The sequence below is a fragment of the Phoca vitulina genome, unplaced genomic scaffold, assembly GCF_004348235.1.
Source record: "Phoca vitulina isolate PV1807 unplaced genomic scaffold, GSC_HSeal_1.0 scaffold66, whole genome shotgun sequence".
Classification (NCBI taxonomy): Eukaryota; Metazoa; Chordata; class Mammalia; order Carnivora; family Phocidae; genus Phoca; species Phoca vitulina.
In genome coordinates, this window is record NW_022589769.1 from 8,558,490 (window position 1) to 8,573,431 (window position 14,942).

At 50.7% G+C, this 14,942-nt stretch overlaps 1 protein-coding gene across 4 annotated transcripts in view; it reads left to right on the forward strand.

The window, feature by feature from the left end:
• Positions 1-14,942, forward strand: part of XYLT1 (xylosyltransferase 1) — a 296,901-nt gene that overhangs the window by 272,702 nt on the left and 9,257 nt on the right. For all 4 annotated transcript variants that reach the window (XM_032392163.1, XM_032392164.1, XM_032392165.1 and 1 more), the window contains 3 exons: positions 161-423; positions 6,581-6,776; positions 11,977-12,310. In XM_032392163.1, the coding sequence (XP_032248054.1) occupies positions 161-423; positions 6,581-6,776; positions 11,977-12,310 (793 nt within the window). The remainder of the gene's footprint in view (positions 1-160; positions 424-6,580; positions 6,777-11,976; positions 12,311-14,942) is intronic.

A 14,942-nucleotide genomic window follows, 5' to 3' on the forward strand; every position in this document is an offset into this window, starting at 1 on the left:
GATGAGGAAACTGAGGATAGAGAGATTAATAAGTGTCAGAGCTGGGATCGGGATCCAGACAGGCTGGCTGCAGAGCCCTGCTCCTAAAACCCCCACCCTGCTTGCTGATGTTGCTCTTTTTATTCTCTTCCCCCCCACCCCACCCCGCCCCGGAGCACAGCAGACTGCCAGGCCCACCTTCTTTGCCCGAAAATTCGAAGCTGTGGTGAATCAGGAAATCATCGGGCAGCTGGACTATTACCTGTACGGGAACTACCCTGCGGGCACCCCGGGCCTCCGATCCTACTGGGAGAATGTGTACGATGAGCCGGACGGTACCCACAGCCTGAGCGACGTGGCGCTCACCTTGTATCACTCCTTTGCCCGCCAGGGCCTCCGAAGGGCCGAGTCGTCATTGCACGTGGAAGGGGAGAATAGCTGCCGGTGAGTCCGTGGGCGGGCAGGCAGGGGGAGGGCAGGGAGGGGCGCACAGCACCGGAAGGACTGTGGGGTGGGGTGGGGACCGCGCGTTTCTCTGCGTCTCCCCTGACCTAAAAAGCAACCGAACCATCTCCATGGCCCGAGTTCATCTGCTCTAAGCCGCGGTCCCACAACTATTTTTGCAGAACACCACATCTTCTCTTTACCTAATTATTATGTCCTGGCGGGGCACCCGTTCTTTATGCTAAGTCTGTGTATCTTAGAAGGAAGCTTTATGTCCCCACATTAAATAGGCATGTTTGCCTTAGACGGAAGGGAACCATGGAAATACAGTACTTTTGTTTGTTTAATTCTTCTTACAGAAGATGTCAAGTAGATACGAAATAGTAGAGTGCAACCCCATACCCCCAGCACCCAGTTCTAGCGATTTCTAGCTCCGGGCCAAGGCGATTTCCTCTTGCCTTTTGCCCACTTACCCCTCCTCCCAGATCAAGTTGAATGAAGCAAAGCCCAGACTCTCATCTGAGCCATGAGTATTTTAATAGGTATCTCTGAAAAATAAAGGCTCTTTTTTAAAACACAAACATACTATGGTTGGCACACCTAAAAATATCACCAAAAACATCGTTAAAATGCAGACCTATTATTTAAGACGTTCAGGGATCCCTTAGAATCATCTCAGCCCCCCACTAGCAGGTACCAGTTGACACTTCAAGAAAGAGTGTTCTAGAATATATGGAAAGAAGAGGGGAAAGTAGGAGAGCAATTCACCACCCCCCCCCCCCCCCCGCCTTCCCTAAGCCAACCAGCTTTGTCATTTTGTGTGCCTTTTCTTCCCTACCAGCAATATGCATTGCAGATATTTACATAATTGCAATAAGAATTTGGAATCCTGTTTTTCATTTGGCATTATAATATTAGCCCCTTTTTGCCCATGCTGTTCTGCAGCTTCCCTAATGATAATGGTCTTCTTTAATGCCCGCAAGGATTCCATTGAGTAGAAATTCCAGAGTTTGCCTCATCCAGTCCTTTCCTGTTGCATTGTCCGTAATGGACCATTGTAAATAACGTTCTGATGACTGTCTTTGTGCAAAAGCCTTTTTTTTTCCCTTCCCTTTTCTGATTATTTCCTTAGGATGGATTCCCAGAAGTGCCTCTAATCACTCTCCTTCTCTTTCTTGTTTTCCGTTCTCCTCTTCATCCCACCTCCCTCTTTCAACTACAAAGAGAAACCTTTTTTTTTGAACCACAAACTGTCTACACTGAGGCCTCCCCTGGTGTCCCTCCTTGCCCCGCTCTTCCCTCTTCTGGAGAGCGGAAGAAGGAGAAGGGAAGAGGAACCATTTTGTTCCCTAAAAGCCTGAAAACGTGGCAAAGTGTCCTCCCGGTGTCGGGCACATAGCCAGCTGGGCTACAGGGCTCCAGCAAGCCGGCTTCCATTCATTCTCTTCTCCTGGCCTCAGACTTGCCTCTCCTCTCTCGGCAAGTTCTAGTCTGGTTTGAAGGGAGACCAGGGTGGGTTAGGAACCCAGGACTGAACTTACTACCTGTTGACCTTGGACAAGCCATTAACTTCTCTGTGCCTCAGTTCCCTCATCTGTAAGATGGGTACACTAATAATAAGCCTCGTAGCATAAGCTGGTGCGAGTTTTAACGGAGACCATCTTCAAACACTGCCTTATGAGTTATGTATTACTGTTATTATTATCCGTGTTTTAACAGTGTTTTACATGCTAAGTGCTCACTAAGTGCGCATGTCACTCTGGATGTCTCAGTTGCTTGCTGTTACCGTGAAGCTGCCACAAGCAGTCAACAGTAAGCTGGGTGTGGGAGCTGCACACTCCCTAACCAGTGGTATGAACTGCTCCTTGACTGTCCGTGGTTCCCTTTGCTCGGCACGTTCCCTTGCACAGCCCACCCTTGCCCAGTCTTTGAAGGTCAGCCCCAGTGCCACATCCTCTGCGAAGCTTCTCAGGGGCTCCCCCTCCCAAGCTGAAAGTAGCTCAGACTTCCCTCCAGCACTCTCATGGTGGATAGCTGCGGTGCCAGGGGTCAAGGTTATCCACGAGTGTCTTTCCCCTCCTGCTAGCCTGGGACAGAATCTTTGCCTGCAGAGCCACTGTGCGCATCGCTGTAGGTAACACAGTGCCCAACGCTTTGGAGGTAAATGTTGTTCAAGAAGAGTTGTAGTCCCAGACTTCACGGAATTTATAAGGCAAATGACCATATATAGGAAACTCCAAAAGACACCCCCAATTCATTTAGGGTTGTTGAGATTTTCTCCTGGTATTTGTTTTGGGATAAAACAAGCCATCAAGTTGCCTGGGGCCTGGAATCCTTTGGCTTCTACCTCATTTTTTATTACAGTAGAGCCATTGTGCCTTGCTGTGGGCAAAGTGGATATATTTATGGATATGCTCCTGCAAATAAATCAGGATAAAGGACCCTTATCCCAAAAGGCAAAAGAGAGTGAATTCCTGCCCCTGGGGTGTCTGGGGAAATAGCAAGTGAAAACTTTATTTCAGGAGCCTCATTTCCTCTGGGCATTTCATGCAAATTGTCTTTCCAGTCTATAGTATAACTTTTCATAGAAATAATGTCTATTGATTTTTTTCCTCATTATAAAATAACACATGTTCAGTGCGGAAATTTTTGAAATGGCAGACTGAGAGAACAAAAAAAAAAAAATCAAGTTTGCTTTCGAGCCACCATCCAGAGATAAGGCTGTCAGTATTTTAATACAGGTACTCAAACTCAAATGCTGTCCGGAAACAGGCGGGTGGCAGCCCTGTAGGGTGGGCTGACCGTACCAATCTGGAGCCCCCATGGGCCCTCGTTCTGAGCTCCAGCACATTCTTGCCCTAAGGGAATTAATAGACTTGAAGTTGCCAACACGTCTCCTGATTTTTCAAGAGAAATTAGAAATCCAGATTTTTCTGTGAATCTGATTTTTTCAGTGCCCACATTATTTAAGTAAGAAAGACACCTTTGGGCCAAGTGGATGCATCTGTGGCGGCCTTTAGGTTATATCGTATCACAGCTAATTAAAACTACCTCTCGTCTTCATTTTAATGGCTTAAGTATCGTATCCAGTCAAGAGGAAGTATCAAAAGACTTTGTATTCAGTCCTGGGTGACCTGTGCCCTACATGCACTTTAGAAGCAAAAGGTTCAAGAAAAAATCTTTCTAGAATTTTCACCCAATCAACATGTATTGATTGAGCATCTGCCACGTGTCACTGGGCGCTCAGCCATGACCCAGACAGACCAGACCTCTGAGTTCAAGGCTTTACCATTCTAGTGTCAAGACAGTACCTAAGCACATGTAAAGAGAAACAAAAGATCAATAAGAGTAAAGGCTTTGCTGAGGATGAAGGTAAAGCCATGTGGTAGCAATGAGTTGGTGATGTAAGATTCAGTGGTCAAGGAAGAACTCTGTGGGATGGTAACATTTATGCAGAATGGCAATACAGAGCCAGACACGCAATGGAAAAGGAGAAGAGCATTCCCAGCAAAGAGAATATCCTGTGCAAAGGCCCTGTGCAAAGGAGAAGAGCATCCCCAGCAAAGAGAATATCCTGTGCAAAAGCTAAATGAGCTTTTAGCATGTTCAGGAATCCAAAATAAAAGCCATGTGGCTAGAAGGTGGGAGTTTGAGGCAAAGGGAAATAAAACAAGGCTAGAGAAAGAGGCAGGACTTTGTAGACCAGGTTGGGTGTTTAGATTTTATCACAAGCATTAAGCAAACCACTTGTGGTATTTAAGCAGTGGACAGTGGGTATGGCTACTAGGAATAGGTGACAGTAGACAAAGAAATAGGGACAAGTAAGGAAGCTCCTGCAAAGGTCCAGGTGAGGCACAATGGTGGCTTGGACCAGGATTCTGGCAGTGCATAAGGAGAAGAGAGGATGGATGCAGGTGGTGACAACAGGATTTCTTGACAGAAGGTGAGGGAAAGCAAGCCATCAAAGCCTTAACTCTTGGGTTTCTAGAATGCTTGACCTTGGCTCATTTACTTGACCCCTTAACACACCCAGTACAACTGACCACTCCCTTCCGGAACTGCTTTCTTGTTTTGACTCCCATGACAAGCTCTCCTGCTTTTCGTCCACCTGCACTGAACCCACCCACCTTACAGAACAAACAGCGACAGGGTATCTATCGCATCGATGCTGTGTAACAAGCCTCGAATCAGAGTTTTGGATAAGCGTCCACACAGCGCCCCAGTTGGTGGGTCAGCTGGGCAGCGTCCGGTCTCCACTGGCTTCCCCTGCGTCTGCAGCCAGCTGCAGGTCAGGGGCGGGGGGTCCTCTGCATTCTTGGCTGAGAATCGTCACCGCATCTAGGATGGCTTCGGCTGGGACAACTGGGGTGGCTTGTCCTCCAGCGGGCTAACTCACGCATGCTCTCTCAGTAGTCACAAAAGAGCCAGAAAGGCAAATAGAAATGGGCAAGGCTTCTGGAGGCCGTGGCTCAGAACCCGTGTGACTCCCCTTCCACCACATTCTGCAGATTCGAGAGGGAGAGCGAGACTGCCTCAGTGGCGCACGGAGACACGTAGAGTGAGGTGGAAAACAGCGTGGGGACGGGAGAGGGGAAGACCCGGGGACATGAATGCAGGCCACCGCAAGACCCTTCCAGAACTCTTACCTGCGCTGTCCACCGTCACCACCAGCCACAAGCTGGCACTTCAGGCTTAAATTAACTAAAATTTCAGTTGCTCAGTCACACTAGCCTCATCTCAAGTGCTCAGGAGCCACGAGGAGTCAGCAGGGGCTGGTCGCTCCTGGATGGGACGGCACAGATGGTAGAAAGTTCTGCAGCACAGTCCGGGGATGGGAGGGGAGGGTTGTCGGCTCCCAGCGTCCAGCCCCGAGGCAGGTTTGCGTGAGCCACACATTCCCAGCGAGCAGTCCCAAGACAAGCGCAGGCTTTTTCTTCTGAGCCCGGGAGGTATCCGGATAACTAGGCAGTGATGCCGGGAGCTGTGTACACCCGGGCAGGCGGCTCGCCTCACCATCATCATTGGACACAAAGACGCTCGCTCCTGACTGGAACCAGAGAGAAGGGAAGCCAAGGGGGACAGGGATTTGTGGGACGCTGTCCCCAAGGGGCCACCAGCGCCCGCTGAGTGCTGTGCCATTTACACCCTGCCGAAGCCGGCAGCTTTTATTCACACGTAGGAAGGACAAAGCACGGGGCTGTCCACAACCTTCCCCTCTTGGCTCCCCGCCTCCTCGGGGTGATCTCTGCTTAGCTTCCCTGCCCCTTTCAGCCAGCGAGACTTGGAGTATCAAAGGCATGTATCTTCACGAGCTACCTATTTGTGTGTGTGCGTGTGTGTGTGTGTATGTATCTCAAATGGGCAATAAATTTTAAGGATAAGATCCAGTGCTGTGGGTGAGGACAGTGGGAGCATAAATCAGTACAACCTTTCTGATAAAGGTGGACAGCAGACCTGAGAGCCTGTTGGAGATGAGATAGAAGGAGAGATGTCCCCCAAAATAGTTTTGTTCAGAGATGTTTAAGGCAGCATTGTTCAGAATGGCCAAAAAGAAAAAAAAAAAGTTAAGCATCCAATGATGAACTTGCTCTATGAAATATGGCATTGCACACTGTGGAGTAGTGTGTGTGCCCACACACAAAAATCATGTTTTCAGAGACATTTCAAAGGCATGTGATAATGCTCGGGAAATACTACGAAGCAAAAAGCAGGATATAACCAGGATGTATATTATGATCCCAGGCATGTAAGAGTTATGCAAATATATGCATAGAAAATCAGGCTGAGAGGAAATCCATCACTATGGCATCATGGGCCCACCGTTGGCCCTTCCTAGTACCTGGCACTGGAGGATCAATAAATATCTGTGAGCTGACATCCTCTATGGGAAGCAGCATCAGAAGTAATAATTTTTATTTTCCTTATTGTGCTTTTGTACAGTCAGCGGTTTTACATTGATAATCAGCCAGGAAGTCATTGGGGGTGACTGGGATCCGAGATGCACAGGGAGCAGCTTTCAGGGATGGTGCAAAGGGCCTGTGGTCAGCGCTGGATAAAATAGGGCCTGCTGCGGGGACGGGGCGGCGCACTGTGTTGTGCGCCTGCGCGCCTCGGGCCCTGCCCCCTGAGCTCACGTGAGACTGTGTGTGTGTTCCAGGTACTACCCGATGGGCCACCCAGCATCTGTCCACCTCTACTTCCTTGCGGACCGCTTCCAGGGCTTTCTGATCAAGCATCACGCCACCAATCTGGCCGTGAGCAAACTGGAGACCCTGGAGACGTGGGTGATGCCAAAGAAGGTCTTCAAGATCGCAAGCCCGCCCAGTGACTTCGGGAGGCTCCAGTTTTCCGAGGTGGGAGGCCGTGCTTTCATGGTCTTTACCAGGTGTTCTGCTGGGTTCTGTTGGCCAGTCTGATGTTTGGCGACGGAAATGGGGGGAAGGGGACTTGGGGAGCCCCAAATATAGCACCCCTGTGCCTAGAGAGGCTCCTCCAGCCCCGAACACGGGAACCGGGATCTTAAACAGGGCTGGGGGGAGAGAGACGGAGGGCGGCCGGGATCAGCGGGCCAAACCGACCTGGAGCCGTGATCTGTTTTTTACAGTAGACTCTGTGTTCCTCTTCAATTTTCATCCCAGCCAGTGATTCCTGACCTCTAGTGGTCATAGACCGTGACAGACCAGTTTCCTAATGAAGCAATGGCATTAGTCCCCTTTTACAGGTCAGAGAGCTGAGGCCTATGGAGGGCCAGGGATTTTTCTGGATCATAGCTAGGAAGTGGAAGAGCTCAAATTAAGCCCGGGTCTCTGTGGCCACAAATCTCATGCTTCATGTTGCTTCTGTCTCCCCAGTTCCTAGTGCAGGGGTTTATTCAGATCAGTCATTGGATGAAATGAGTGGATGGATGGATAGGTGGGCGGGCAGGTGGGCCAGTGGTTAGACAGACGGACGGGTGCATGGATCCGTAGGATGCAATTTTATTTTTTTGCCCAGCACCACCCTTGTCACATTAGCCCTACCTGCAGACCTGGTCTGGCCTTTTGGCAGGTGCCGTTCCTGCTGCCTAAAATACTTTGTCTCACATTTCCACAGGACTAGCTTTTTTTTTTTTTTTTTCTTTTTTTTCGGCTATTCTGATCTAAATGGTGTACCCTCTGAGAAGCCCTCCCTGCCCACCCATGTGCACAAGAGCTCCATTCTCCACTTGACACGTACCTATTTTATTGTTTTTGTAGCATTTACCATTCAAAATCATCTTGTTGATTTCTCTAATCACTTGTCAACTGTGCCCGAGAAAGCTGGGACCATGTCCCTCTTGCTCACCGCCGTGTTCCCTGCACATGGCATCTGGAGATGCCGAATATGATTTCTGAATGGAGTGCACGCACTTGGGGGCAGGGGAGACGCTGCAGAAGGGAAGCACGATCCAGCTCAGTGAGGGCTGGCCCACACCAACCTCCAGCACCCGATTTCTGCCTTCCCCATTTCTGCAAGTAGCTAAAGGAGGTGATTAATCCCCGGAGTTCAGCATTCCCCATGAGTGTGGCTGCTGGGTTAGGGATGAAGAGTCTGGTTTTAGAATACAGAGTATTCTCGAAGTATTCTTAAAGGGCTGGGAGTTGGGGGGTGTGAGGGGGAGTATCCCACCTGCTTATACGGTCCATGCCAGTCCCTTCCCAGCTGCCCATGGCCCCACCTGGCCCAGCTGTGCCCTACGGACTGGGGTTTCTTGTGAAGCCACCATTTTCAATTAAGGATCCAAATGGATTGGCTGGATCCAAGCTGCCATGGGAGCCGCTTCCATAAATTACTAGCGTCAGGGGGCAGTTAAAACACTGCCCCAGTTGGATTCTGCGCTGGGGGCCCAGGCGGCCAATTGAAGACATTAATGTCCCATTAACGAGATGGATGCCTGGTGGCTGGGCTGTCCCTGTTGATGAGCCAGCCTTTGGGTCACGGGGCACTTCTGGCAGTGACAGATGAGGGTGGCCACTCTGTGCCTAGTGATTTGTGAGGGTTCCTACTGCAGGGCTGGTAACTTTGATGTGAGAACCACCCAGATCTCTGGCAGAGTAACAGCGTGTGATGCAGGGAACCCTGAAGTTTATAGTCTGCACTTTTTTCTGAAGTCCTAATAGTTTTTAAGGCAAACCAGGACAGGAGGGAAAGGAAGAACCGCAGGGGATCCCCCTCGTGGTGGCACAGCCCAGGGCTCCCCGCTCAGGGCCTGGCTCTCAGCAGACAGCCAGTGTCGCTGAGCAGTCAGAAATGACTTCTCCCTCCCACGGGAGCCCCATGCTAGTGGCCTGCAGAAAAGATGCTCGTTCCTTCAGCAGATAGTCACCAAGTGGCTACGATACCCTAGTGCAGGAGACGCCATGGTGAACTAGACAGTCCAGGTTCTTGTTGCCATGGAACTGTAGTCAGGTGGGGCAGTCAGCCTGTGAGTGAGCAAATAAATAAACGAAAACATTTCAGCTAATGGCAAGTATTATAAAGAACATAAAACTTCATTGATGTCATTGCCAAGGGCTGAAGAGGCCGATGGGGATGACTTTCAATGGGATGTTCATTTGGGAAGCTTTTCTAAGGAGGTAACTACAGTAGAGCTGAAAGCTATAAAAGAGCCAGTGACGGGGAGGTCTGGAGCAGTCCAAGCAGAAGAGCATGTGCAAAGGCCCTGAGGCTCCAGGAAGGAGCTGGGCACACTCAAGGAGCAGCAAGGCCAGTGTGGCCAGAGCACAGTGAGTGAGAGGGAGGGCAGCAGAAGGGAGGTCTCAAAGTGGATGAGGCAGATCGTGAGGGGGCTTGAAGGCCCCGGAAAAAAGCTCAGATTGTATTTTAAATGCAAGTGAGAGACTTTTAGTGGGTTTGAAGTTGGGGAGTGACATGGTGAACTTGAACAAGGACTTCAGTTTGAGTAGAGATCACTGTGTAGTAAGTGGCCGTGGACTTGCACAGTGAGTCCATGAGAAGATCTCGAAGCCCCAGAGGGAGTGATAGCAGCAGGGCCCCATCTCAGGCAGCCCCAGCCCTGCGCGCACTGGGGGGTGGCATCTAGCCTTCCACTCACTCTCCTAGGATTGGAAATGAGAGCCAGCTTCTGTGTTGATAGCTGCTCCACAGATCTTCCACTTGGGTTGTCTTGGTTTTAGAGCTCAGACTTCAGAGGATTGCTCACCCCCATTTCTTTGGGGAATCCAAGGATACTGTTCTGGAGTGGCCTCCCCTAACTGGTCACAAAGCCCTTCTTTAAGAAGGACCCCATTCCTTCTGTGACCATTCATCCACTTGTTAGTATCTGTGGGAAAGCCAGTGTGTGGAGGGCCTGGCGCATAGGGATGTCCGTGTGCTCAGCCCCTCATCATTCATGATGTGGTTAGAGGTTGGATGCATGCAAGGAAAGAGAGAGACTGAGCACCCACCACGTGATCAGCACTGCTTTAGGCTCTAGAGATACACTGGTGAGCAAACCAGATACAGTCCCTCTCCTCGTGGAGTTGACCCTCCTGAGCTAAGGGAAGAGACGCATAAATTAAAAGTTATAATACTGTGCCAAAAAACCCCGAGATGGGTGGTGCCTCTAACGGGGAAGGCTTCTGAGTAGAGGAGACACCTCGGCTGAGGTCTGCCTGAGGAGTAGAAGCTGGTCAGGAGGGAGGGGAAACGAAGGCAGACTGTTCGAGCCAGAAGGCCAGGAACGAACGAAAGGTCAGAGACGAGAGAGCGCCCTCCTCATGGAGGCACCGAGAGTAATCCAGGTGGCCCAGAGCAGGGGTGAGTAGAGGGGAGGGCGAGGGGTTGAGATGAAGCAGGACAAAAAGGGACCAGACCTCACAGGATGGGGTGAGAGACCGGACTTGAGAATCCTGAGGTGCTGAAGAGGGTTGTACGTAGGGAAGGGACAGGATTGGGTTTCTTCAGAGACATCTCAAGACGCAGAGGCTAGCTGGAATCTTGCTCACTCCCTCGTTCATTTCTTCACTAACTGCTACGGGTTTCCTTCCTGCCCTGATGCAGCCACTGTGCTGGCACCAGGGGCCTCGGGAGGAGCTGGGCCAGGGGCGGTAGAACTGCCCAAACGTCGCCCATCTGGGAGGGCCAGCCATCCCTGCAGGAATGTTACCGCAGTCAGTGCCTCGGCTCCGCCGGGACAGCTCCTTGGTCCCAGTCTGGAGGCTGTTGTCTAAAGACGGAGCCTGGGAGCACGCGGTAGGGGGGAGGGGGTGTGCATCCCCTGTGGGCATCAGGCATCCGGCACGTCGGTGTTGAATGAACGTGTGAGGGAGTGAACGAGAGGCTGACACAGAAGACTCGGTAAGAACACAGCCTCTGGGGGCCCCGTGCCGGCTCTGCCTCTCACCGGCCCCAGCAAGGGACCTAAGTGCTCTGAGCCTCGGCATTCTCGTCTGTGATGGGAGGATAATGACGGGGTCTCCCCTTCACGGAGCTGAGAGAGTCACGCAGGCCAGTGCATCGAAGCGCTCAGCGCTGGGTAAATACGAGCAACGGAGCTCTGTGTCTCGGAGAAAGAACGGACACAGGACCTCGTGGCAAGAACGAGAAAGTCAACCGGCTCCCACTGGCACCTCACAGCCGGTGTCCCTCACCCCGACATGTGCACACTCATTGGAGAAGCTGGCCGTGGAAAGAACACGGGAACCGGCGAGCCTTCGAGTGTGCTCGTCATCCGCTACCAGCGTGCCCACATGCTGGGTCTTCAGAAACTGCAGATGAAGCCTCCTGGGCGAGCCGAAGAGTCATTCACTCGCTGATTCCACAGATACTGAGCACCTGCTGTGTGGCAGGCCCAGTGCTAGGCACCTGGAAAGCACAGTGACACCAGCCACGGGCGCATTTGAGCAGCAAGGGGACGAGTTACAAGGTCTTCCTGGCTCCTGGCTGGACCGTACGCTGCAGGCAACAGAAGCAGGAGGGAAGCCAAGAGCGGACTCCCGGCCAGAGACACACACCTCTGGCTGGCTGGCAGGAAGGATGGATCATACAGTCACCCCCCACCCCCGAGGTCCAGCTCTGAGCGCTGTGGGGAGGCCACAGCTGGGGCTTCCTAGAAAAGCCATGTGGACTCCTGCCCTGATAGGAGGGGCTGAGGGACCCTCCTTGTTCAGAACGTCACATGAAATGGAGGTGCCCGATCTAGAAGACTGAGCACTGAAGTGGAAACCAGCTGTACCTGCCGTGTGTGGGGGGGGGGGAGGTGTATGTTTCCTGGGGATGGCCTGCCAGCAGACATTCATTCATTCAGTGCACGTGGTATGTTTTCTTTCCAAAGCACGAACCCTGCGTCAGGCGCAGGAGGCCCGAGGATTTAATGAACGGACCACAGGCCTTGTAATCCCCCAGACCGGGTCCATATCCCAAATCTTCTGCTTACTGCTACTTGTGTAGTCTTGTGCAGGTGACCTACTGAGATCCTCAGTTTCCTCAACTGTAAAATGGGTATATGCATGCCTATGAGCAGGATCTTAGGCCTCTCTGGGACCCTGTGCCCTAGTTCAGGCTCAGTGATTTGAGGACTCGCTCTCGTTTCAGGTCGGCACTGAGTGGGATGCCAAGGAGCGGCTCTTCCGTAACTTTGGGGGTCTCCTGGGGCCCATGGATGAGCCGGTAGGCATGCAGAAATGGGGGAAGGGCCCCAACGTCACCGTGACTGTCATCTGGGTGGATCCCGTCAACATCATCGCAGCCACCTACGACATCCTGATTGAATCCACTGCCGAGTTCACCCACTACAAGCCCCCTTTGAACTTGCCCCTGAGGCCCGGGATCTGGACAGTGAAAATTCTTCACCACTGGGTGCCAGTTGCAGAGACCAAATTCCTTGTTGCACCACTGACCTTCTCAAACAGGCAGCCCATCAAACCAGGTGAGTACTCCCAGCGTCTCTGCGGGGAAATATGCCATCCTGGGGGTCTCTGGGTCCTCCTCCTCAGTGGGCAGTGCCACTCACGTGGGGGTGGGGCACGTAGGCTGCCTCGGAGAACAGTGCTCTCTGCTCTGTATTTTCTCCTGCTTGTTTGCATAGAGAACCTTCTAATTTTCTACTTGTACGCTGAGGTGATGTCATCTGTCTGGTATTAGGGATCTAATTCTTACCTGCTCTCCCACTAGACTTCCAGAAAGCCCTGATCATATTTAAGACAAGATGGGAAATAAACCCAGGCAGATACTGAGTTTCAGCAAATCTTACTCACTTTTTTAAAAACAATAATTAGGAAATTCTGTTCATCAAAAACATGCTACACTAGGAGAAAAGACACTACAGCTGGTAAAAAAAATATTTGCTACACATAAAAAAAGTCCCTTCAAAATATGTAAAGAAATCCCATAAATCAGAGCCAACTGCAAGCCACAGGCCAAATCTGGCCCAATCCCTGTTTTTGTAAATAAAGTTTTATTGGGACACAGCCACACCCATTCATTGACATATTGCTTTTGGTTTCCTCGGGACTAGTGGCAGCCCTGAGTAATTGTGATGCAGATTGCATGGCCCATAGATCCAAAAATACTATCTGGCCCTTTATAAAAAAAAGGATTGCCAACTCCTGTTACAAAAGAGAAAGAAAAAAAGCGCATAAATGGCCCACACACATGTAAAAGGATGCTCAGCCTCATGAATAATGAGAGAAATGCAAATGAAAAGCAAAGAGATCCCACTTCGCACCACCATGCACACACCACACACACCTGTGCTGCACAGAAATCCCAGGTCTCGGTGGGTGCCCTACAGACCTGTGCAGACCTAGAGCAGAATTGTTCCTAATGGCACCAAACCAGGAGCAGCCCAGACGCCCACATTCAGGTGGATAGACACCATGGGGTCTGCCCAGACAGCGGAGCTCTGCATGGCCGGGAACACCAGCACCACTCCGCTCCGTGCACGGATTCGGATGAGTCTCTACACCGTAACGTTGAGGGGGATTATCGCAGAAGTCATAACAAGGGTTTATATATTTAAAGTTCAAAAGCAGGCCCAGCCACCAGTACATGATTTCAGGACTCTCGTGTCTGTAGAAAGCCGTGAGGAAATGAGTCGTTGACACGAAATCAGGACGGTGGTTCCTGCTGGGCATGGAGAGGCATGTTGGATTCCTAATGCACCCGCCGCCTTTTTCTTTTCTCATCCGAAGAATTTACTTACATTTTTCTGTGTCCTCGTCGTCCTCTGATCACTGGAAAGGTCTTCCTCCCCGCTCAGTCCTACCTCCCGCAGGAACCACTGCCAACACTTGGGTATTCATCCTTCTAGAGGTTTCTGGAGGTTTCTAAAGCATAAACATGAACATACAAAACAAGTCACACATTGCTGGCTTTTGGAAAATGGAGTGATAATTTTGTCATGAAACTTGCTCTTTGGACTTTCTGAGTCTGTGTATCTAAAGCTACCTGCTGCCTCATATTCCATTGGATTAAGGACCCAGAATCCATCTGTCTCCCCCGTGAGTAGACACATAGCTTCTTCTGGCGGTGGTGGTACAGATAACACTGCAAAGATTCTTGAATCTAAAATTGTCTGTGTCCATACAGATACATCCATAAAATAGATTCCTAGAAACAGGATTTCTGGGTCTCTTGATATTTGAAATTGTTTGTCTACATCCAACAGATCAGAAACCCAGAAGCCAAAAACGCATTACAACCTCTATTAGGGTAAAAAGGGTTCTGCGCTGGGTGCCATTTAGCCAGTGACCTAAGGAGAAGGGGACAAAGACATGGGGAGGGGGTGCCTGGGATCCGAACAGGGGGGTGTGACATAAACTCTGTTGACTTCTGCTAAGTTTCTGTGCTAAGCAAGCAGAAAGATACAGACCTCATGTTTTCTCGAGATGGAAGTCTGCTCCCCCCTCTCCCCTGCGAAACAGGCAAAAGACAGCCCCTCCAAAACTAGCTGGGCACGAGCAAGTGCCCTCCTGATGAGTTTCCCATCCTTAGCGTCCCTGAGAGTTCCTAAAGCCAGACGCAGAGGAGGATGATAGAAACAGCATTCTCCTCTTTGCTCCAGATACACCTGTCAGACAGAACAAAGGAGCAGTCCTCCACTCCAGGGGGAGAAAAAAACCCTGGGACCATTCACTTGGGTCCTGATTTTTCCAGCTTTTTTTTTTCTCCTTGGAGTTTCTGAAGATGGCACGGCTCTTCCTTCCCCTGCCCAGGATGAGCCAGGGGTCGGCACCCCCCACCCCACCCATCAGTAAGTGTGTCTGTTAACAATGTTCCAGTGACAGGGAACACGAAGGTGGTGGGAGCAATGCAATTTGTAAAATGATTCATCAAGAGTAATTTGCTATTGATGCGTCCCTGGTAATCTCAAGAAATCTGATGAGGTGGAATTGAGGAAAATTTAATTATAGAGGCACGCATCACGGGCTGGTGCTGTAATAGCATTTCCCACATTAACCTCATTTTTCATAAGGGTTTTCTGCATCAGCCACAATATTTGGTTCCCCACGTTCAGATGCTTGTTAGCTGCTCTTTTCACTTTGCATGTCCAGCCTTTT